We start from the raw sequence: 20,852 nt of genomic DNA, 5'->3' as shown, positions 1-20,852 counted from the left end.
TTGACGGGGGGATGGGCCATTGCATCCTCCCCCCCCCCCCCCCCCCCCCCCCCCCACCCCCCCCCCCCCCCCCCCCCCCCCCCCCCCCCCCCCACAGACCATGATATGAGTGCAAGCTACCCATGCATGTAAATACAAATATTGTATTCTGGTAAAGAATAAAAGGAAGCCACCATACATAGCCCTAACACCTAAAGCCCGGTTCATACTTCCTGCGGAATGTGTTCAACTTTTACGAATTCGCAGCGCGAATACTTGCCATGACGTCACAAATTCGTGTTCGCTTTCGCGTCAAGTATGAACCGGGCTTAACACAATTATTTTCCTATGCAGGATATAATACAAAGATCACATTTATACAAAAATATAGCAAATAATAAACATAAATAAAATTATTCTATACTGAGCACACCCTAACATTCATGCCTCAACCCTTACTCTGCCCAAATCTAGTGATCGTACAGCATATTGAAGTATTTTACAAATACATGAATAATTAATAAAATTCACTTGGAATGAATACACACATGTACATAATAATGCCCATTAGAGTCTGTTAGAGTCTGTGGATATTAGTCTTTTCTTATTGTCTTGACATCTAGATGGAATACGACTGCGTAGAATTGTGTCAAATGATATATAGGATCTGTTGATTAAATAATGAAAAGCAGCATTTCTAAAAAAAAAAACCTTGAACATTGAAATCAAGTCTAAAATAAGGGCATTGAACAAGCATACTTGGTACAAAACCATAACAGCACTTCAGCTTCTAGCCAATGCTGATTCGAATTTAATTATTGAGGAATGAATTCAGTGCAGTATTTGTTATAGATGACACGGTTGATGGAATCGTGTCTGAAAGATTGTGCAAAATTAAAATGCTTGTTCATTAATTAAATAATTGTTGGGATTTTGTGGAAGAAAATGTTTGTTCTATTTTTAATCAATGAACAGTGAAGTTAACAGCGCCATGACGGGATACATTTTTCATTTCATCCTACAGAAATCACTCCTGTATGTCACTCATCATGTGCTAAATTTCAAAACAAATATTTTGAGACAGATAATCATGCTTTACAGAGAGATAACGTATCTCTAACGACTTCTCATTAGTGATACCTCACTATTCACATAGACTCTTTATAGATGGAGGTTTCTCCAATGTACAATTTGCTGGTGAAAACTGGGACTGAATACGAAAGAATCGCCACTGCCAAAGTCTACTCCACTTGCAAACAAAGACTCTTTGCGTAGTCACTCATTATGTACAGATTGCTCAGCCACTCCATGGGAATCTATCCATGTGACTAAAACCTGCAAAGCTATCGAACATTTTCCACCTCTAGATGTGCATACCTTGCCAACATGGCTATGAGCATTGCTCCTTTCGATCATTTGATACCGGTGGCCCAATTTTTGGACCGAAGCTGATAGCCTATAACACAGCAAAGCAAGGAAAAGCAACTTATGTGAATTTAAAAAGTGCCCATTTGGTTTTCATTGCATGGTGAATTAGAGTCGGTATATTATAGAGTTTCCCCCAAACCTTTAATAGACCGATCCACTAAGCCCCGCCTGCATGATGTTTTGACCAATCACAGCCGTGAAGTATATTCAGCGTGCGTGCCCACATATCTGGATTATGCAATGAAGCGTTGGATTGGTGCACATTTGTAGGTTACATGCGCTGTGGGCGGACCTAATGGCTCAGTCAACAGATAACAGCTCATGGCCCCTGCACATGAATTATGCCAGTAAGAGGACATTACCATTTGCCTCTTTGAGATATGGCTAGCAGAATAGGAGGATTGTACTCGGTTTGCTAAACTCTTTTGAATTTACCCAAACCACATGTCAGCCTTCTGTTGTCCCCACCACATCTCAAACAGGCTGCAAATATTCTACAAATAATGAATGATTCTGAGTGCAATGGCAAGAATAATTTCATGAGGTGACAGATGGAATGTTCCATTCTACGAGGCGAAGCCAAGTGGAATGGAACATTCCATCTGGCACCGCATGAAATTATTCTTTCCATTGTGCAAATGTAAAACATTCATTATTTGTTTTATGCAACACCTGAATAAATCCTCGTCATCTGATTGGTCAGAGCCACCAATCATGTGACCGTGCAATAGAACTTCTATTTACAGTGGAATGGAACTTCTATTTTTGCGGTGCGGCCGGGCTGTGGGTTGGGACAAATAAGTCAATGACATGTGATCAACGACCCACCAATCAGACGACGGGGATTTATTCAGGCGTTGTATAAAAAGATACAATCTGTAGTCTACCTGTTTATCTAACAGTACTTTTTGTCTATGAAACTTAAAATACCCTACATACATTGTATATAGTTCAACGCACTCTAGTGATCTATGCACATACAATAATTCTCAAACTCCACGACAGGGGAAGTTCTTACAAGACAAAGCCATTTTTGAAACCCTGACTATAATTACGTGTCAACATTGGGTGGACGGGCAACTGGTGGAGCATCAGCTTGGGAAATTCAAAGACTCTCACTGTTCGGCACGTGTAAGTTCCACACAAGTCATTCTCACAGTAGATGAACAGTCGATGGCTCTTGGCGAGTACTGGGTTGAGCTCCATAGGAGGGGCATAATGCGTGCAAACACTGGTTCTTGAGCGTATGCACGAACTGTGCACAAATCCTAATTGTCTTCACGTGAGCACCGGGCATGTGGCAGCAATGCGTTCAGGTGCCCACCTGGCTCTCTCACTGTAGCCTAATGAGGGGGTACTCATGCGATGAGTCCATACCAACATGTAGTGCACAGATCTTCAGCAACGTGTCACAATGCGTGCTTGCCACACACCCACTTCAGTTGCAGGTCCTGTTCAACCTTGGAGACAGTCTTGACTGACCGCCACATACACTGGCACGCATATGCTCGACTACCTGTAAGGATGGGGGAAAAAATTAAGAATTGAAGTCAGCAGTGGGCAGAACTTTCCTGAAAGTAAAGTCTGTCACGAGCCAATATGGCCCATCAGGCTGGCATTAATGTCCAGTTTCCTTGGCATGAAACGACTGAGAATATTTCAAGTCCCCCTGGATGGGATGCCAGTCCATCGCAGGTAACTCCCCAGCTAATGCCTGGGTGGAGAGAGGCAAGTTTGGGTGAAGTGGCTTGCCCAAGGACACAATATGGCCAGCAGCTGGATTCGAATCCCTGACCCTCTGATCATGAGTCACCAACCCTAACCACTAGGCCACACTCCCCCTTCTGAACTGAAAAAAAATTGGGTATGCAAAAGAAGGATGCACTTCATGCATTTCAACAAATGGGTGAAGCAGATAAACCCCTGACCTCAAAAGTTGAAAGCACAAAACAAAATATCCAGTCTGAACTTTTGAACAAATAAATAAAAAAAAATTACACATAAATAAGACAACGTCATGTTCTGCTGTATGAGGCCTACCTCTCCGCTTTTTTAACTTGGCGCTCAGTTTCTTGAAGTCGGGAACGTTATTCCTGAAGAAGAGATAATCGCAGGTAGAGTCCCACTCGTAATTGTCGAAAGCTACGATCTTGAAATCGCAAGATGTACACCGCAACTGATCACACATCCTGAAATGAGAGTCAGTCATTGCAAAACATTATTAGAAGAGGAAAAGCTTGATTAATACTCATCCGAAAGAATAGGTTTTTGCACCACACTGAAGTAAATATTAACTGTACACATACAGATATATATATATTGCAGGCTTGCAATTGACTTATCGCCATTTGCGCGTTAGCCACACCCCTTAGACAACCCTATGGAATTTTAGTACGCTAAGTTTTGTTTGTCTCAGATGTTGCGCGTTCCACATCCGTTTGTAAATCATGTAATTGGCCAATACTTCACAAGCTGCGTTGACGGAATTCTAACTTGATTCTACAATGTTCTAATGCGATAGGTCAATTGAGGTCAATAGCATTTACAATGACATTACACTTTGTTGACGCACATGCTTTCATATAGACTTCGTGCACAAGTACCCCCTCAATGGTAACAAGGGGAGACTTCGGGGAAACCACTGGGAGAGACAATCAAACGCAAGGCTGATGACACCTGACGCTAACGGGTCTTTACCTCTGTGATACAGCTGAGCTCAATCCCATAGGATCTGCACTGCCTCCGAGGTACACTGGGTTGCACCTTCGCTGCGATATGCTTGCTGTTCTTGAAGGAGTTGTGTAACTTGACTGACTGTTCTGTCTTTGGAGTGATTTCTGTCGACATGAAATACACAATATTGTCTTTACAATTTTTTAAGGGGAGTCAGGTTGGTGTAGCGGTACTTTCCTCGCCTTCCACCGCTGTGACCTGGGTTCGAATCCCGCCTGGGCCAATATGTGGATTGGGTTTTCAGTCCCTGCCTGATTCCGTGGGTTTTCCCAAATATCTTCTGGACTTTTCCTCCCACCTCTAAAACTGTAATTTCTTCTCATTGTCTTCTCTCCGCAGGTTTCTTCAGGCTTGCGAGCTACGGTGCCTAGGGCGCTTTTGAGGAATCCTTGGTTTCATTACCAGAAATGATTAATAATAATTAATAATAACCCTAACTCCCTACTTGTCCCTGACACGTGTGGTAAAGCCACCCTGTCTGTAGAGATCGCTATCAACAAGAGTAATCAGATCCTGTCTTGGGAAGTTCGGCAGTGCTACCCATGCACGCACCAGAGGTATGCTCAGAATGTCCTGGATAGTGTTACAAATATTCCCAAAACCTGATTTAATATTTATGTAGTTTATATCAGGACCTCTACCTCCATGGGGCTTTGGGGAGGCTGGGGAGGAAAATAAAAACCAAATACAGTCTTGGACTAAGACTAATAAATGTTCACGTACATATTCATCGTTGAGGGACAAAACCCGATTTTTAGATGCATGGTTTTGATCTGTTGTTGCTGGTAATCATGCCCTGGTGCTGCATTCACATGAATGTAACCAGTTTTTTTTAAAGGGAATGTACAACATTTGCTCTTGCTGCAATTTTCAGTAGTAAATGGATTTGGGGGATAAGAATGTTATAGCAAATATTGTTAAACTAACTTGTTTCACGTTTTGGGCTTGAAGATGCTGGAAAAAAAACAAGAAAAAACATCATGTTTTTGTAGTCTGGTTCCCTTTATACCCCACTTAAGATGAAACATAGCAGTTTTTAAACTTTGGGGAATTGTAAGGTCAGAGAATGAGTCCGGCAGGCTTGTACCCCTTCACAGGTGTGTCATCAATTGCAAAGAAAATGCGGAAAAACTAATTCTGAAAAATTAAGAGCAGCTTTTGAAAAAAAAAACAGTTTTCTCCAACGCTGGTCGGCCAACCAGCGTTGGAAAAATACCACTTTTCTTGAAAATGTCAGCACACCAGGAGCCACGATTTTACAGGATGCTTTAGACTGTCATTCCCTAACAATCCTGTTTAGGTATTTTGTGATAATTGGATCATTTCGTTTTTTGATGTTTGCAAAATGTTGTATCTTCCCTTTCAGCTGGACTCACCGGTGGTTCTGGGCCATCTATGATGTCATCTATCATGGAATTCAAGTCATCGTCTTCGCCTGATAGCTTCTTGGCACTGCTGGTAAAGTAGAAAATAAAAATACTCTCACTCAAATAAAGTCATGGTAATAGCAAGTCCAAAAAATACACAACTCAATGGAGCTAGTGTTCCATTTTCATTGCTTAGAAAGTCAATTCAATCATCAATGTTGTCTCTAGACATTTAAAATCTATGATTAAAATTAATAAAAAAGTTTGCATACAAAAAAATAGTTTGTAAGCACCTTTCCTTTAAAGCAGAGTTTAAATAACTAAATTAATTTGTCAACTAATATAACTGGGGATTTCTTTGTGTTCCGTGTTCCTAATGCCATGATTTTTTAGGGGGGGGGGGGGATGGAGGGGAATTTTATATTGGGTGCCACAAGTTGCATATATGTAATTCTCAAATTCATAACAAAATGAGAGGGCATTGTGTGATGCATGTGCCATGATTATAAATATAAACATGGTTTTGTATTTAAGACAGATTTCTGTCACAACGCTTTTGTGAGATTTTAATTCATAACTTCATCAGAAAGATTTTTCATTGTCCTCAAACTCCTGTGCTATGTTTTGGTGTCATGGGTTTTCTGTAAAAACGGATGTGAAATTTTATCCAAAACTACCCAAGCTGCAAGAAATTATGAGTTGGATGTAAATACATACATGTACATATCATCATCATCATTTAAAATAAAAAAGTAACCCCCACTAACATATGTCTGAACAAATTACATGTCCCAAATGTTACAGAATTTTTATGGATGAAAGCCCAGCCACTTTTACTTTACCATGGGCAAAGAGTGTACTGTTGGTTACTATGTACTCAGTATTAGATTCTGAATATTAATTAAGTTACATGTAGCAAAAATACTACGATAGGTTTGAGAAAAATGCAAGTGGTTAATCTAGTGACGTGTTCAAGGAAGACAAATAATGAGCAGCTAAAGAAATGCACACTGCGTCAAGTCACGAGAGACTCCTACACCTTTTCTTAATTGCAAGGTAGCATAAACCTCATGCATCTTGTGGAGCAATGCAATAAAATAACCTAGCAACTGGTAACAAATCAATAGGTGGATGCAGTTGCCTGGCAACAGGCTCATAGACTTGGTCAAGTCCTTTGTTTCCTGATGCGCTCAGGATGTGCTGGTAAGGAAATTTTGCGATAATTTTGTTTTTCTGCATAATTATGACTTGCACAATTAAAACTTTCATGATGAGAAACATGGTCAAATTTAACCCAAAAAACTTTGACATTTTTAGCCAGGAACCTTCATGAATATGCCCAATAGCCAACACTGTCATGACTGTAAATAAACTTAAACTAAGGCATGTTCTTTTTAAGCAGTCCTCTACCTCTAGACATCTAGTATTCCTGTACAAATCCTGTAATCATTTCCAACAAACTTTTGCCATATTTTCCCTCAAAATTACTGGATAACTAAATGTCTAAATTGAGAAATAACAGTTTCCTGCTTTCGAACCTTAGCTTTCATAAAGTGAACATAAGGTGGAAAAAAAGTCTGGAGTTCAATTTCAACTTCAATGAACACAACTTTTCAGGCATTGCTGCATGGCTCACCATATGCAGGAATATTTTTCACGGAAGCTAAAATGGGGTTTTCACAAACAGAATTGTAACATAACATTGCAACTATAGGGCTTTAATTTCCTACAAAGAAGGAAGTGCTACAGAAGTTCAACAGGAAAAAAAGGATGATGCGTTCATATCTCAGACATAACTTTTATTGTCATTTGCCAACAACCGTGTTTTTAGATATGTTTTTGTTACTTTATTGTTTTGAATCAAATCCTACTTTTTTAAATTAAAGTAAAACTAATTTTTCTTTCTGAATAACATTGCTCATAAGGGTTTGTTCTTAAGTTGCATCTAAAAATCATTTGGTTGACAATTGACATGATGCCGCATATCTGCCATATGTGCAACAGTCAACTTAGCAGCAAAGATGTTTTTACTATGTGGGATGATCTAAACAGTTACCCTTCTAAGGCCAAAACAAAAATAGTTCTGCTTCCGATTACATGGCATTCGAAAATAGGGTAGGTAGGTAGGGATTTTTTTTTGGCCAATTTTTTGTGTGTACGATCATATGGAGGCATGTGCGTGTAGTCAAGGGTAAAAGGTATAAAGTGATGGTTTTTGGGTGTTTTTTGTCTCATTTTTCCAATAAAAATTAGGGTAGGGGCTGTCAGAATAGGGTAGGTAGGGAAACCGGAAGCAGAACTTGATATAAAGTTATGGTTTTGGGTGTTTTTTTCCTCATTTTTCCAATAAAAAAATAGGGTAGGGGCTGTCAGAATAGGGTAGGTAGGGAAACCGGAAGCAGAACTTTTCTTTTTTTGGGCCTAAACAGTTGGGTCTGTGGATAGAAAAGTTTAGATGTAGGCATAGAAATATAATGCTGTCAGTTTTGTAACTCATTTGCAGGGTATCATGCAACGGTGTAGCTACAGGGGGCAGGGGGGGGGGGCACCCCCCTTTCATATAAAAAAAATCTTCGGCCCCCAGCCACCCAGCCGCCGCCCTGGAAATTTGGCAACCCCAAGAAACATTTTCTGTTAATTTTTCCTGAAAACCTTTTTTGTTAATAGCGCCTCCTAATGTTTGACATTGCGCATGATGGAAAAATGGTATCAAGCGCGCCCCCCCCCCCTTTTATTTTACAGAGGCCAGAGGTCCGGTGTCAAAAACGAATGACATTGGGCGCCCCCCCCCCCCCCGTAACATCCTGCACCCCCCCCCCCCCCCCGTAACATCCTGCCCCCTGACCCCTACTCCTTCCCCCCCCCCCCCCCACCTCGCCACTGAGAACCCCCTGCCCCTACAGTGCATAATCAAGCTGAAATCTTTGTATACAAAGTAATCTAATAGTACTTGTACAGCCAAGATTAAGATCTTTAAATCATTGTATTTGTGTTACTGTTAATCATGTTAATTTGCTAACCTTTTCTTTGAGAGGGCGGGCTTTGATTCCTGGCCAGCTGGTTTCTTTGATTTGGAGCCGACAGGATTTTTCTCTTCTTGGCGACGACTGGAACTGTCCTTTTTCACTGGGGTTTTTGTGCAAAATTTGGTCTCCACTTCGTCTAGCAGATCGTCGATGTCGTCTGCCATGTTTGTACCGTATCATCTACCTAATTTCGATGATTATTGACATAATTCTAGTACAATTTATGTGATTATTTCGGTGCAACTAATCTTCCCCACCAACCTATCAATAATGAATTATGCATATCTCTGAGGTCAAGGGTCAAACTCGCAAACTCGATATTTTGTCAGTAGTCTCTTTTCAAACGTATTTTTCCTTGTGCCAATGTTTGAGATCACATCGAGTCAACAATATCGTATAACGCCCCCCCCCCCCCATTACGAAATGGATTCAGTTACACCATAGAGCATGTTCCTTGCTCGTACACCACTGATATGAATCTGAGCTGTATTTTGTAATCTATATCTGCATGACTAGCGTGCATTGCAAGTGTAACCTGCGTCAATTTAATATGGTGACGCGAGGATGAAGGGACATCTGCTTTTAAATATTAACAAGTATTTATTCAATACTTAAAGTGACTGTCGTGAGTGTGGTCCACTCAATAGAGCTAAGACATAATGAAGTCAGGCTTTATTTAAATATGTGCTTTCCTATACCCCACCTGGCCATAGGCGTAGCAGCGGGGGGGGGGGGGGGGGGGGTGGTAAGGGGGGTACTTACCACCTCAATATTTTGTAAAGACTGCCTTTTGCCATTTAAATGCCCTTTTTCAACGGGCATTTTGTCAGTAGTCTCTTTTCAAACGTATTTTTCCTTGTGCCAATGTTTGAGATCACATCGAGTCAACAATATCGTATAACGCCCCCCCCCCCATTACGAAATGGATTCAGTTACACCATAGAGCATGTTCCTTGCGTTGCAAGTGTAACCTGCGTCAATTTAATATGGTGACGCGAGGATGAAGGGACATCTGCTTTTAAATATTAACAAGTATTTATTCAATACTTAAAGTGACTGTCGTGAGTGTGGTCCACTCAATAGAGCTAAGACATAATGACGTCAGGCTTTATTTACATATGTGCTTTCCTATACCCCACCTGGCCATAGGCGTAGCAGCGGGGGTGGGGGGGGGGTGGTAAGGGGGGTACTTACCACCTCAATATTTTGTAAAGACTGCCTTTTGCCATTCAAATGCCCTTTTTCAACGGGCTTATCCCCCCCCCCCCCGCCCCGATAATTTGTAAAGAGTGCCCTTGTTTTTTAAGAAATGCCCTTTTTCTGATAAGGCCAAAAAAAAATAAGTCTCCGGTTTCTGGTATGGAGCTTGTCCAAAAAGTGGTGCGGCGACGCGGCTTTTTTTTTTTTTTACCTGACTTTTTTGCTTCAAATGTCGGCTGATGATTGCAAATGGTGCCCGACTAAACTTAGTGCAAATATATGGGAGTCCAGAGAGGCCACATAAAGCTTATTCTCGATCATAACCCCATCTAAAAACACGTTAAAATTGTGCAGTAGCAGGATTCTAGTCAAACCAGTGAGTTTGGCGGTTTTGAGACATCATCTTTCATTGAAAAAAAAACTTTTTCATTTTGCCGACGCGCATGGCTACGGCGACGCGCGCGCATACCAGAAACCGGAGACTTTTTGGGGGGGCCTAAAGTGCCCTTTTTTAAAAAGAAGTAGTGCCCTTTTTTGTGTCACCTGCCGTTTTAGCTGCCTTTTGCTGAATTTCGCACATGTATCGTGTGAAAAGCACCACATATTGACCGTTTGTGTGCATAATCGTCGGTTTTAAACAGCACCCCCATCGACAAATGGTACACCCCCCCCCACCTTTCGATTTTAGGGAGGCCAAGTGTCCCGAGAAACAACCTGTCTACATGTCACCACGGATGTGCAAGTGCCCTTTTCAAAATAATTTAACCCCCCCCCCCCCAATAAAAATGACCGTGCTACGCTCCTGCTGGCACCCGGGCCATAGGAAAACGCACATGTAAACAAAGACGGATGACGTATTCCATGGCGCATTAAATATTTCAACACGAAAAGAGACTAACTAAATCACAAGAGGGCGCTGTAATATGCGACACTTTAAGTCTGGTACCATTTTGAAGTGAACAGGTGCAACTTTATAACAATACTGGGGAGGTCAGGTGTTTCTCTCAGCTAAAACGTGCAAGTTTTGCGGCAGAAACTGTGTTGTTGCACAAGCACTCGTAAAATCGAAGGACGGAACAACTTAGGGTTAGCCAAAAAGTCATTCCACGCGAAGAAAAACAAGTTTTGCAACTGATAATTTGCTGTTTAAGGTATTGTGTTAGGCATTAAACCGAAAAAAGAAACAAACGGGAAAAGAAATGGCTGTTCGTGCACAGTTTGAGAACAGCAACGAGATTGGAGTGTTTGCCAAATTGACAAATGCGTACTGCTTAGCTGCCATCGGTGCGTCAGAAACTTTCTACAGGTAATAAATATACAAACAAGCAAGGGCGATCGTGTAGTCACTGGTAGTGTAGGGCCCCTCTTTTGTTTGATTAAATTGGTATTAATTCTTTCCCAGACTTAGTCTTAGGGCCTACTTTACATGGCCTATCTCTGTTCCAATTACATAAATTAGCCCCATAAATGTGGCCAATTAACTGGACTTCCATGACTACCTCCGTAAGTAAAGGCCACATTTTGAACATGTACACAAACATGTAGAACTTTGTCAAATTTTGATTTTCACATTTAGGCTTAGTTTGTAGTTTATTTTTGCTTTAGAAGTCAGATATCCTTTTTGGACGTACGGCCCCGCCGCACGCACGTCCAAAAACACGAGGTCATACATCACAGACTCTTTATGCATATTCATGAGTTTGCGCGGGCGCGCCTGCATATTGCATACATTACAGCGCGGCCGCCATTTTGAAATCGCATGGGGGATCGCATGGGGGACGATATTTGTGGAATCTGATGACTGAAATTCGTCTTGTGGCCAGATGGATGAAAATATTGAGACCAAAGAACGTTTTTTCGAAAAGGTATGAGTTGCTCTACGACTAAGAACCTTAACTTTGGAAATTTGTGTCCTGGATGAAAAGATAATCTCGATCAAAAGATGTAGCAAAATCGCTACATCAGCGGCCAAAAAAATTCAGTCTTTTTGGAAGCATTCAGCGTCTGGCCGTACTACAGAGCTTGCGATAGTACTGTACGGCCAGACGCAGTCGGGCTAGTTCCAAGTGTGGCCTTTATTTACGGAGGTAGTCCAGTAAATTGGCCACATTTTGGGGGCTTTGTTCTGATGACATGTCAAGTATTTCCTAACAAAATTGGAAATGTTTGTCAGACCCAGATTCACGTCTTATCATCATTTTTGCAATGAATGACCTTCTTTGAGTTGAGGTGATATATGGGCAATTCCACGGTTACTCATGTTACATTTTTGATGTACTTTTGAGTTTCCTTGGGTTGTAATTACCTTAATGAAAAAGGTTTAATAACTGTTATCCCCGTGGTAGATAGAGTAGACCTAGACCTACCTAAGCACCAAAGACGACATCCAGAAAAATGTGTGATGTATGATAAACAAGAGGTGCAAAATCGGTTACTCACGTTACGAAAATGTAACATGAGTAACTATGGAATTGCCCATATGAAGAAAAAAGTGGCATCCGGTTGCAACTTTCTTTGCAAGGTCTGGTACCAGGCAAGCAGAAATATAATCAAGATCAGAATTATTTTGTCACTTGATATTCACCCAATCCATACTAATACTATTATTGCTTATTGGTAAAAATACTTTGAATTTCAAACCTTCAAAAGTCTAGTTATCCTGTAATTTTGGGCAAAAGCCAGACGGCTTTCCGCCAGAAAAAAAAAAAAATACGTAGCATCCATATTCCTGTAATCTGCTTGAGGTCATGGGTCATGATACCTTTGTTTCCACTCCACAAGTGTCAAACTTTTTTCTAATTTACCAAAGTGCATCAGTGGCTGTTGCCTGTCATTCAAGTAATCATCAGTCTGAAGTGTGCCTGCATGCTTGCGCTGGTGACCAGAACTGAATGACAGGCAACAGCCATCGTAAAATATTTTTTTAAATAGTAACATATAAAAAGTTCAAAATTTATTATCTTGTTTGTTACTTTCAAGATTATTGCTGTAGTGAGTGCTGCTTGGAAATCTCTCTGACTGCTTTTTGTGTATTGTTCCTCAGTATCTTTCAGGGTGAGCTGGAAGAGGTCATACCAGTTGTTCACACGTCCATTGCTGGCTGTCGAATCGTTGGTAGATTGTGTGTCGGTAAGTAGGGGCCACTTTAACAACCATTGCCCCTCCCTGATCCTACAAAGTCCTTTGGAGTGTTTGTAGGATTAAGAAGTGGTAGATCTGGGCCACTAATACTGTACTTTTTAAACGAGGTTTGATGGAAACTTGAATACAAAGAATATGCCATTCAGTTCCTGCACATGGGTAATGCATCATGCTCATAACTTTGAGATAAAATTCCAGATTAACTTAAACATTAACCCTAACTCCCTAGGCATTTTTGCAAGGATGTAACCTTTATCCTGCAAAATCCTCCAACTGCCTCCATGTAAAAAATCATACAGCCTCAATCCTGCAAAATCCTCCGTCATTTCTTGAATGTCGTCTTTGGAGGGTTGATCACTGCCTCAATCCTGCAAAATTCCCCAGCAATCACTGTCAATGGGTTGAGGCAGAGCCAGTGACATCCTGGAGCCGTGCGGAGGATTTCAAGTATTGGCTTAGTTTCTGCACGGCTGAGCATAAACAACACAAGGTCCGGCCCAAGACCTTGACACAAAGTGCATCCTTCAAAATCAGCAACACACTTTTGCCATGAAGCCTCAATCCTGCAAAATCCTCCATTTTGCAAAGGGGATTTTAGAGGATTTTGGAAGGTCAGGGTTAACATAACTTCCAAGATCCCTCAAATTTTACCCGGAGGTTTTGTAGAAATTTGCAGGATTTAGGAAGATACTGCTCAGCCTCATAGTTCAGTCGTGGGACAAAGAATGTGTTTAAGGATTCCTGCAACTATGCCCAAGTAGCGGAATTTCGGACTTCGAAATGATGGGGGTAGCAGAGGTTATGAGGATTAACAGGCTTAGATGGTATGGACATGTGGCTAGGAGAGAGGCAACACACTGGCTCCAGAGAGCTTTAAATTTTCGAGTCACCGGAAGAAGGCCTCGTGGGAGACCTAGAAAAACCTGGAGGGAAACTGTAGAAGAAGATGCCAAAACATCTGGTATCGCTCACATGGACCACACAGACAGGAAAGCTTGGAGAGCAGCCATTAAGGAAATGAAATGTCCAACCCCACAAAGTGGGACAAATGGACTCTAAACGCTGATGATGATGATGATGATGATGAAAGATGCAATGATGACACGTTGTTTCATTGTAAAAAGAGGGACTGCCATTTTATTTACTCTATTTCTCTGATTATTGTGTCTCACATCAGGTAACAAAAACGGTCTTCTGGTACCAAACAACACAACAGACCAGGAGCTGCAACATTTACGGAACTCCTTGCCTGACGCTGTGGCCATACAGAGAGTTGAAGAGAAACTGTCTGCCTTGGGAAACGTCATCTGCTGCAATGACTATGTAGCCTTGGTACACCCTGACTTGGACAGGGTAAGACCTTGTATGCCCAGTCCAGTCCACCCAAGTAAAGTTAGAGGCTGGTTTTAAACCCCCACCCCTTGTTGTTTTTCCTGGATCTTTTAAAATCCTCCACTTCGCAGGAAATCAGTGGTACACTCTCAGTACTTAAACTGTCAAAGTCTAACTGACCTTCCTAAATCCTGCGAAATCTACCAAATGCTTTTGGATTGGGTAGGATCTGGAAAGGGTAGGCGTATTCCGTAAGAAAGCTACAATAGAGTCATCACATGTCTGCTCCATCTCAGCTCCCTTTAGGAGTATACAGCTCAATCAATGCAGCCATTTCAGCATAAAACATGTATTTTTCTTAACACAATAACCATCTCGGCCATCATAGATACATTTACCTATTTACTCTTCGCCCAAAAAGGACCAATTATTGACAGAATGTACCTTGCCTAGTATCAAAAACGCCAGAACCCCACAAACTGTACTCTAATCTTCAAGATGCCGAACTGTCCTCTTGATTTTTGTATTGCCTGCTTCGCGGGAGATCAACTCATGAATAATCAACTCGAGAACAAATCGTGAACACATCCACACTTGTTCCGTAGTTGTGGAGACTACACACGAGTTGTCCCATGGTACTACGGGGACCAAAGACACTGTTGGGACAGCAGAAAGTCCCCGTAATTCATTCCTAATTAGCCTTACAATAAAAAACTTCTTCATAACGCAGTGACGACCCGCCCACCCACACACATATCTTTGTAAACACCTTCAATCATGGACCCCCTGTTGTCCTTCTTTTGTTTATACTTTTAGCAAGACCTCCCTTATGTTTTGTACTCATACTTCCAAAGTGGACCTTCGTTCAATCGTGGACCTTATCGTCCTCTATTGTTCAAGGTCCACGATTTGAATGTGTATACATGTACACCACACACCCATCTATGTAAACACCGGCAATCGTGGACCCCCTATTGTCCCTAATCCTCATTCTTTTGTTTGTACTCTAACTTTTTAGCAACAGCTCTCATTGGTTTTGTACATGAATTTCAATCGTGGACGTTCGGTCCATCGTGGACATTTGTTTGTGCTCTAACCCTTTTGTCCTAGGTCCACGATTGCCAATGTTTACATACCCACACACACCTTTTGCACTTTATAGTATAGCGGCGACATTTTTTGACAACTGATGTCCCATTGCCAGTGTTGTCTCACACAGTCCTGCATTTATCACTTCGGTAGGAAACAGAAGAGATCCTTGCAGACGTGTTGAAGGTTGAGGTCTTCCGACAGATGGTGGCAGGCAATGTTTTGGTTGGCAGCTACTGTGTATTCAGCAACAGAGGCGGGCTGGTAAGTACAATCATTACATAAAGGAGCTTCATTCAATCATGGAGCCGCATTGGGAGGGACACAACGTATGGTGCGAAGTACGCGTAACTTACTCCGTCCTGAATCTGCACAAGCCATAGCATCTTCGCGTGAGTATCAGGTGCCGTCAGCAATGCCTTTGAATGTCCCTCTCAGTGATCTCTCTATCTCTGTGATTCAACCCTAACTCCATAGATATGTTTGCTAGAAGTGTTGCTGAATTCTCCAACATTCCCCACTATGCAGAAAGCTAATGGCAAATTCTCTTGTCAAAGGGCACCAAGTCCCCTGTATTTAAACAGTGATTTGCTTCAACCTTGCTAAACACTTCATGATCAACCACAACTTCCAGATTCTTGTAGTAATCTCATCAATGTTTTTCCTTGTCTAAGTTGTTGGAAACTATTTCCAAATGGCAGAAGATTCCAGCTACCCTTAAATCAGCGAATTGGTTTCAAAGGTCATTTGTTTTTACTAGTGCCATTTGATATTGTACTTTACAGATTTTGGTTATCATTTCAATCTTTCTGTTTGATTTTTCACTTTGAACCACATGCAGAGCTGTATGAAGAACGAAATATTTCTCAATTTGTATGCATTAAATTTTACAAAAATGAGACTGTGATTAATTCGGTATTTTGTGTATTGTTTTTCAGGTGCACCCAAAAACCAAAATCGAAGACCAAGATGAGCTTTCGTCCCTCCTACAAGTCCCTCTCGTTGTAAGTAAATGGTATTCCACTGGGCTCGATGTCACGTGGCTAGTAAACAGAAAATCTTGGGTTTTTGTAACAGGGAAAGTATCGAGTGTAGCATTGTTTTGATGTGGTTTCTAGTGCAAGCACAAGTGAAAGTACAAGTTTTTCCCGCCAAAAATTAATGAGTCTGCACTGTCTTTTAAGTTATCACGTAAAGATGTGATATACATACTTGAGCTACATATAAAGATATAATCCCCAAAGTGTAAGATTTCTCCCCAGACATTTCTTTAACCCTAACCCCCTAGATTGAATTTGCTTGGGAACCTTCCTCACTCCTGCAAATTCCAACACCATTTAGTAAACTCTACACCCAAACTGTTGGACTCTGATTATTGGTGGTATGCCTGACCCAATGTAAAGCATGATCAGTTTAGTACAGTACTCACTCCAACAGATTCCAACAAACCCCGGTGTTGGAGTTTGACTGGATGGGGATTGTTAGTGTTAACACATTTCAGCTGTACCTTGTGTCTTTCTCCAGGCTGGTACAGTCAACCGGGGCAGTGATGTACTGGGCGGGGGGATGGTGGTCAACGACTGGTGCGCGTTCTGCGGTCTGGACACCACCAGTACTGAGCTGTCCGTGATTGAGAACGTCTTCAAGCTGACTGATGCCCAGCCTAGCCAGATTGCAACCACTATGAGGGATTCCCTGGTAGACAGGTAGGGGGAATGCAGCTTCTTCATTTTCAAGTTTTGTGTAGATTTGGCTCCTTAATTTTATTTTAATTGGGGGGGGGGGGGGCGATATGCTTTAACCCTAACCCCCATCGGGTATTCTTCAAGTACCCTGCTAAATGCAACAATATCCAACTCAACTAAAATGAGAACCCTGCTAAATGCAACAAACTGCAACAGTGGATTCTGTTGCATTGTGCATTGAACCCAGTGCACACCAACCTTGGCACCAAGCAGTTACCCTGCTAAATGCAACAAACTGCAACAGTGGATTCTGTTGCATTGTGCATTGAACCCAGTGCACACCAACCTTGGCACCAAGCAGTTACCCTGCTAAATGCAACAAACTGCAACAGTGGATACTCTTGAATCGCCTCGGCACTATGAGCAGTTACCCTGCTAAATGCAACAAGATGCAACAGTGGATTCTGTTGCATAGTGCACTGAACCCAGTACACACCAGCCTTGGCACCAAGCAGTTACCCTGCTAAATGCAACAAACTGCAACAGTGGATACTCTTGTATCGCCTTGGCACTATGAGCAGTTACCCTGCTAAATGCAACAAGATGCAACAGAGCACAGGGACTTGAGTTGGCTGCTAAATGCAACAGTATGCAACAACTTTTTAGCTTTGTTGCTTTCTGTTGCATTTAGCAGGGTTGGGTGCGGCAGTTTGTATTGTGATTTACATAATTTACATTGGAATCGATGCAGAAGTTTGATGGTTAAGTTGAAGTGATCTCTTCCAGGCAAATGCTTTGTAGGTCTTGCAGATGAAAAATGGATTTGGGGGACTGCATCCCACTTTTTCTGTTATGCAGTTGTGATTTATGTACATGAACCATGGTGTGCTTGTAAAAGTAAAGTCTGTCGCAAGGCAATATCTACCTCATCAGGCCGGTGTTTAGCTTTGGTTGCCTAGGCACGAAAAGGCTGAGGGTATTTCCATCCCCCTGGATGGGATGCCAGTCCATCACAGGTTACCCCAGCTAATGCCGGTACCCATTTGTACTCCTGGGTGGAGAGAGGCAAGAAGGGGTGAAGTGGCTTGCCCAAGGACACACATATGGCCAGCAGCTGGATTCGAACCCCTGACCCTGGTGTGCTAGAGCATCCTGGATATCAAAATACATGTATACGTTCTGGCGGAAACTTTCCTGAACATTTTTTCCCTTTTGTTTTAATCGCTAAACATGTTCTAGATACCCCCAATGGCTCCCGGTTGCCGCAGCTTCAAAATCAAAAGACAGTGTTTCTTCAAATGGAAATTCTTACTGCTTTAATTTTCATAACAACTTTATTTTCATTAACTTCAATGTCAAAAATATGAAATTTTGTGGCTTTCTTTTCTTTTGCAGCCTGGCCTAAAGTCTCAACATCTCTTGTCACACCAACTTCTAAGTGGCAGAAACCTCCCCACAGGTCACCTGATGGAGACCTGATTCTGTTTACCTCTTGGCCCTGAAGTTGAGAAACAATGGTGGCAAGATTTTCAGTCATGTTGGACTGGTACCAGGAACTGGTGACATGCGTTGTGGATATGACACTAGATAAGTGGTGAACGACCACTTCTTTTATATGTATTGTTTAATCGTTGGCCATTAGACCAACAGTGTACAGGGGTCGGGAGTGGTATCATTATTATATTATACAGAATTGGGCACAAGTCGTCACTGGTCAGTTGCATTCAGTCTCAAGTCAGACAACAGTCTGTTTAACCAGACTGTGATAAAGGCGTTTCTACGTCATCCCGTGTTGTGTGTGACTCGACGTGAAATCTGACTAGTGACAGACTTGTGGTTGACTTGCGACTGAAGCTGTGATGGACTCGACAACTCCCATATTATAATACTGTATTTGAAAGTGTTCAAAAGGCCGTCTATTTTTAGGAAATTCTTGAGGGCCACATTGATGTACTTTGAAACCCCCTCTTCCCTTCCTCATCTGGGACACGGTTTCCCACCTTCATTGTAGAGATTAAGAACAGAAGAGAGCGTAGACCTTTCTGCACATGGGCGGGGGAATGGGGGGATATATCCCCCCACTTTTTGGGCAGGAGGATGGAGTATACAATCTTCCCCCCAGAATTTCCAACACCCTTTATTAAATAGCGCCCTCAATCTGCAAATGGTCCTACTTCCCCCCCCCCCCCCCCAATTATTGTGCAGGCGCCAATTTTTTCAGGGTCACTTTTGGGGGGATTTTACCCCCAACAATTGTGATCATCCCCCCCCCCCCCCCCCCCCCCCCACTTTGTGACGCAAATCTCCGATGATGAAATTTGCGCACCATTTTGTATGGGCAGCCACAAGGGCATAAACCTTAGCCGTGGTTGGCAACAGATTTCGCCAAAAAGTGCAAATCAACACCCTCATTAAAGAAAGAGGCATTTTTGTTAAGTCTTCGGTAGTGTTTGTTGGTAGTATATTGTATTTTGAACAATCGTATGATATGCTTGAAAACTAACTTATAGCTTTTCTTTATTTTTGCAGTTTTTTGGCAAAGAAAGGTCTGTACGCACAAAGTGAGGTACAAAGAAATGAAATTGGAAAGTTAAAATCTTGAGCTCCAATAATATGAAATTAGAAATTATCATGAAGTTTGGTCTCAATCTGCTGCACCTAATGCCATGGCTCTGTTAACCCAAATTTTTTACTTTTACCACTGCTATTCTGTGCTGTACTGTGCTAGCACACATACAGGGTGAGTAAAAAAAAAGCGGAACCCAAACCCCAAATATTATATTTCATATTTGATAAAACATGTAGCACCAAACATGATAATGACTGGAAAGACAATTTCATAAGCTACTTATAGATGAACAAATTACTGAAATTGGTCAATCTGTTCAAAGAATATCACCATTTGAACACAATGACCCTAAAACCTCTTTCGTCCAAAAATGCAATTTCAAGAATCGTCGTCACAATTGTCTTCAAACATCACCAGCGATAAAACCTCAGTTTAAAAGTTAAAAATATTCAACAAAGTCCTTTTGAAGGCCCGTCTTCAAAAAGGTGGATTTTATAAATCATATTGGTTACCTAACCAGGGTTGCCAATAAAGATATTGTGCACTACAGTTGTTGACAGTTGTTGAAACAAGCATTCTGTGTCATTTTCTTTGTTGTTCCAAACAGTCAGAATACATGTACACAATAAACTGCTTTCTCGGATGAAACAGGTTTTAGGGTCATTGCTTTTAAATGGTGATATTGTTGGAACAGATTGAGCAATTTCAGTATTTTTTTCATCTAAAAGTATCTTATGAAATGGGCTTTCCATTCATTATTATGTTTGGTGCTACATATTTTTTTAAATATGAAAAAATATTTTTGGGGTTTGGGTGCCGCTTTTTTTGACTCCCCCGGTATTCTGCTACCACACTGTCGGTGCACAGTACTTAGGGCATGTATGCATGGGCACAAGCCCAAATTCCTTGCTAACCTGTGAAAAATTCTTACTGTGGGAGAAGAATTTACATTAAACCACGGTTCGACCTTAACTTTTTTTCACTAGCCAGGCGGGCTACTGAAACAAACTCTCAACTAGCCTGCGGGCATTATCACTAGCCTGCATGCTTTTCTTGTATAGAGTGTCTCGTAAACAACAATGTGCACACATGTAAAACGTGTATCCTGAGACAATCTTGTCCGTGTTTTTAATAAACAGATCTAATAATTTAACCCTAAACAGTAAATAAAATGAGACACAAATTGATACAGGTTTGCTTTCTGAATTTAATGATTTATTTCTTACTGTCCTTTCATCTTTGCCGTAGCCCAATAATTTTTGACTCGCCAGCTGGGCTACTTAAGGAATAGTTTGACTAGCCC

General features: G+C 41.6%; 2 protein-coding genes across 3 annotated transcripts; one reads left to right on the top strand and one right to left on the bottom strand.

Annotated features, from left to right (window-relative positions):
- Positions 1 to 2,092: 2,092 nt before the first annotated feature.
- On the bottom strand, positions 2,093 to 8,829 carry LOC119738346 (protein C8orf37 homolog). Of its 2 annotated transcripts, none has more exons than XM_038213207.1 (5): positions 8,528 to 8,829; positions 5,517 to 5,592; positions 4,105 to 4,244; positions 3,448 to 3,596; positions 2,093 to 2,923 (listed from the first exon to the last, which is right to left on the bottom strand). In XM_038213207.1, the coding sequence occupies exons 1-5, from the start codon at positions 8,695 to 8,697 to the stop codon at positions 2,817 to 2,819; spliced, it is 642 nt and encodes a 213-aa protein (XP_038069135.1). In that variant the 5' UTR covers positions 8,698 to 8,829; the 3' UTR covers positions 2,093 to 2,816. The 2 variants fall into 2 exon arrangements, with proteins under 2 accessions (XP_038069135.1, XP_038069134.1); XM_038213206.1 differs by having other exon boundaries at positions 2,095 to 2,923; positions 5,517 to 5,595; positions 8,528 to 8,828.
- A 1,853-nt stretch (positions 8,830 to 10,682) lies between these two features.
- Positions 10,683 to 19,226, top strand: LOC119737311 (eukaryotic translation initiation factor 6). The gene is made up of 7 exons (XM_038211565.1): positions 10,683 to 11,039; positions 12,777 to 12,862; positions 14,052 to 14,227; positions 15,449 to 15,559; positions 16,234 to 16,299; positions 16,820 to 17,001; positions 18,376 to 19,226. The coding sequence occupies exons 1-7, from the start codon at positions 10,933 to 10,935 to the stop codon at positions 18,383 to 18,385; spliced, it is 738 nt and encodes a 245-aa protein (XP_038067493.1). The 5' UTR covers positions 10,683 to 10,932; the 3' UTR covers positions 18,386 to 19,226.
- Positions 19,227 to 20,852: the final 1,626 nt, after the last annotated feature.

This window comes from Patiria miniata, unplaced genomic scaffold, assembly GCF_015706575.1.
Source record: "Patiria miniata isolate m_02_andy unplaced genomic scaffold, ASM1570657v1 HiC_scaffold_3, whole genome shotgun sequence".
Lineage (NCBI taxonomy): Eukaryota > Metazoa > Echinodermata > Asteroidea > Valvatida > Asterinidae > Patiria > Patiria miniata.
This window is presented reverse-complemented; position numbering and strand designations above follow the sequence as displayed.

What these genes read in the sequence shown, in the direction of transcription:
- LOC119737311 (XM_038211565.1), top strand. Translation starts at nt 10,933, where the DNA reads ATGGCTGTTCGTGCACAGTTTGAGAACAGCAACGAGATTGGAGTGTTT. An exon ending in CGTTGGTAGATTGTGTGTCG is followed by an intron (nt 12,863 to 14,051) that starts GTAAGTAGGGGC and finishes GTCTCACATCAG; the next exon opens with GTAACAAAAACGGTCTTCTG. An exon ending in TCAGCAACAGAGGCGGGCTG is followed by an intron (nt 15,560 to 16,233) that starts GTAAGTACAATC and finishes ATTGTTTTTCAG; the next exon opens with GTGCACCCAAAAACCAAAAT.
- LOC119738346 (XM_038213206.1), bottom strand. Translation starts at nt 8,697, where the DNA reads ATGGCAGACGACATCGACGATCTGCTAGACGAAGTGGAGACCAAATTT. An exon ending in TAGATGGCCCAGAACCACCG is followed by an intron (nt 4,245 to 5,516) that starts GTGAGTCCAGCT and finishes TCATGTCGACAG; the next exon opens with AAATCACTCCAAAGACAGAA. An exon ending in AGCTCAGCTGTATCACAGAG is followed by an intron (nt 3,597 to 4,104) that starts GTAAAGACCCGT and finishes CTCTCATTTCAG; the next exon opens with GATGTGTGATCAGTTGCGGT.